Raw genomic sequence first — 3,585 nt, 5'->3', positions numbered from 1 at the left:
TGCATGAAGAATGAATAGTGGCATGGTCAAAAAGTGCTAATAAGTTTTACTACCTTTATCATGTAGCTGAAATATAGATGAAAATGAAAAGTGCTTTGCAGACTCACATGTTAGAGTAGCTTGACATAGTGAAATGGTGCTGGCTTGTATCTCTATAGTTTAAAGAAAGGCAGAACAATTTTTTTTTCATCAGCTATAGCAGGAGGCAGCATAGGCTAGGGATCTGTTTTACTAGTATCAGGATAGCACTGGGGATCAGCATTGATTGGAATTTGAAGGACTTGTGGCTCTATGTGTTTGGAACTTGATTTTTGAAGGATTGTTGAGGTGTTGAGTCCAGGGCAGATCCACCAGGGAGTGTTTTAATCAAGAGTTAGAGTTAGGGGGCATTTTAATACTACTGTATGTTCAAATTGTCCTGGGATTTTGGTTCTTCTGTGACTGAATGTTTGTAAGGAAATACTGTGTGATTAATACAAAGAGCTCAGATTAATTAATTAATTAATCACCTTCTGGAAGCTGAGTGCTACCCACATATGCATTTGACTTGCAATATGTCACAGGCAGTTTGGCTTTAAAGACATCTTTCAGAGTGCTAAAGTGGTATTATGTACCAGTATGAGGACTATTATCTATTTACTATCTTCACCTGTTCACTTGATTTCTGTTCGGTTTTTTTCCCTGCTGCAGACTATGTCAGAGAGCCACAATGATCATGCAAAATAACAGCTCAGCCTCACCCCTGTTTTCAAATGTGAGCTCCTTCTGGAAGAGAGATTCACATGGACCAGGACTTCTTGATGAAGCAGCGTCACTCATTGGCAGCTATGAGTTCCCTCAGACCACAGAGAGTTTTCCCTTCTCCACTGTGGAGTCAACCAACATGTCCCTAAATGCCACAAGCAAAGACCCTCTGGGTGGACACACTGTCTGGCAAGTAGTTTTGATTGCTTTCCTCACTGGGATCCTTGCACTGGTGACCATCATAGGAAACATCTTAGTGATTGTTGCATTTAAGGTTAACAAGCAACTGAAAACAGTCAACAACTACTTCTTGCTGAGCCTTGCTTGTGCAGATTTGATCATCGGTGTTCTTTCCATGAATCTTTACACCACGTACATCATCATGGACCACTGGGCTTTGGGAAGCTTAGCCTGTGATCTTTGGCTCTCCATTGACTATGTTGCCAGTAATGCCTCTGTCATGAATCTCCTTGTCATAAGCTTTGACAGGTATTTTTCCGTCACTAGGCCACTAACATACAGAGCCAAACGAACAACCAAAAGGGCTGCAGTGATGATTGGTTTAGCATGGTTCATCTCTTTTATTCTTTGGGCCCCTGCCATTTTGTTTTGGCAGTATGTTGTGGGGGAGAGGACTGTGCCTCCTGATGAATGTTTCATCCAGTTTTTAAGTGTACCTACCATCACTTTTGGCACTGCCATAGCTGCCTTTTACTTACCAGTCACTATTATGAGTATTTTGTATTGGAGGATCTACAAGGAGACCGAGAAACGCACCAAAGAGTTAGCAGGGCTCCAGGCTTCGGGCAGCGAAGCAGAGGCAGCACGCTTCGTACACCAGACAGGCAGCTCCCGCAGCTGCAGCAGCTATGAGCTGCAACGGCAGAGTGCCAAACGCTCTGCCCGAAGGAAATGCAGACGCTGCCACTTCTGGCTCACAATGAAGAGCTGGGAACCCAACACAGACCAGGTGGATCCAGAACATAGCAGCAGTGACAGCTGGAACAACAACGATGCTGCTGCCTCCCTTGAAAATTCAGCCTCCTCTGACGAAGAAGACATTGCCGCAGAGACCAGAGCCATCTATTCAATTGTGCTGAAACTTCCTGGTCACAGCGCTATCCTGAATTCCACAAAACTACCCTCCTCAGAAGATTTGCATGAGTCAGGGGATGAACTGCAGAAATCTGACACAGAATTGAAGGAAAAGAAACCTAAAAAGTTGCATCCTGCCAAAAGTGTTCAGGATGGTGGAAATTTCCAGAAGAGCTTTTCTAAGCTTCCAATTGAGCCAGGGTCAGAAGAGACAACCACAGCTTCTGATGGCATCTCATCAGTGACCAAGACATCTGCAGCCCTGCCCTTGTCCTTCAAGGAAGCAACCCTGGCAAAAAAGTTTGCCTCGAAGACCAGAAGTCAGATCACAAAGCGGAAACGAATGTCACTTATCAAAGAAAAGAAAGCAGCACAGACACTCAGTGCCATTTTGCTTGCCTTCATCATTACCTGGACCCCATATAACATCATGGTTCTGGTGAACACCTTTTGCAACTGTATCCCCAAAACTTTCTGGCACCTGGGGTATTGGCTTTGCTACATCAATAGCACAGTGAACCCCGTGTGCTATGCACTGTGTAACAAAGGATTCAGAAACACTTTCAAGATGCTGCTGCTGTGCCAGTGTGACAATCGAAAACGACGCAAACAGCAGTATCAGCAAAGGCAGTCTGTCATTTTTCATAAGCGGATCCCTAGGGAGGCTTCATAGAATAGTATTTTTTAAACAATTCAAAAAAAAAATGAAGCAGGGATGAGATGGGACAGGATGGGGTGGGATAGGACAGAACAGGATGGGATGGGATGGGACAGGATGGTATGGGACAGGAGAGGATGGGACAGGATAGTAAGGGGTGGGATGGGATGGGTTGGGGTGGGAGGGTGGTTCCAATGTGCTGATTCTATGCTTTAAACATCAAGACATGAAAGCAGCTGCCAGGCTTATTTAGCCTTTCAATAAATCCAGTTTAATATAAAAATCAAGTCTGCATTCAGCAAAAACTAACAAACTTCGAAGTTTTTACTAAGGGATGAAAGATTTAATAAAGTTTTCCTACAAATTTGCAAGAAGCTGTATAGCAATTATAAACCCATTACTGATCTGCCCAGCTCTTCAATTATGATCATCTCTGGGATCTCAGGTAAGTACATCTATCTAGCCCAACTCTTCTGTTTCTAAGGAATCCAACAGCTTTAAATTCAAGCAAGCTATGAAAACAGGATTATGAAATTATTTGAGACACTTTATAGGTTGAAAAATTGCTTCTTGTTGTCCAGGTAGAACTTCCTGTCTAGTTCTCTTCTGGTATATTGTTTATTGTACCCCTGATTCCTGATTTCTGAGTATCAATGTGTGCAGCTCTTGTTACATATATATGAGAAAGTGTGTATGTATGCTTAACATACATTCACACCTCTAAAAATACACATATACCAGTAAAGAGGTGGCCTATTGTTGCAGGTTTTACAGGGCCCCTCATCATGATTACATGTGAGTGAAATTTAAAACAGAAATCATAAAATTGTGTTATAAGCGTGTAGCTCATTTTTTGCCACCTGAAACTCAAGTTTATCTTTGAAACCAAAACATGGTGTCTGAATTCCATATGGAGAGAAACAAATTGTAGCCTGTGAGCCTAACATTACAGAGTTTTATTATGGAGTACATTATAAAATACATTATAACGGGCCCAGTAAAACCTTGATCTTGAGCACAGTGTCTGTCCCCAAAGTGATCACACCTCTTTAAAAATATAAAGGTGAAAGGAATTGAAGGCTACATTC

The 3,585-nt window shown here is 42.4% G+C and overlaps 1 protein-coding gene across 1 annotated transcript; it reads left to right on the top strand.

The window, feature by feature from the left end:
* Positions 1–678: 678 nt before the first annotated feature.
* CHRM3 (cholinergic receptor, muscarinic 3) lies at positions 679–2,629 on the top strand. The gene has a single exon (XM_009082179.1). It carries the CDS (start codon positions 710–712, stop codon positions 2,510–2,512), a length of 1,803 nt encoding a protein of 600 aa, XP_009080427.1. The 5' UTR covers positions 679–709; the 3' UTR covers positions 2,513–2,629.
* The last annotated feature ends 956 nt before the right edge of the window (positions 2,630–3,585 follow it).

Source organism: Acanthisitta chloris, unplaced genomic scaffold, assembly GCF_000695815.1.
Source record: "Acanthisitta chloris isolate BGI_N310 unplaced genomic scaffold, ASM69581v1 scaffold13139, whole genome shotgun sequence".
Taxonomy (NCBI): domain Eukaryota; kingdom Metazoa; phylum Chordata; class Aves; order Passeriformes; family Acanthisittidae; genus Acanthisitta; species Acanthisitta chloris.
Note: the sequence above shows the minus strand (reverse complement) of the source record. Positions and strands in the feature narration are given on the sequence as shown.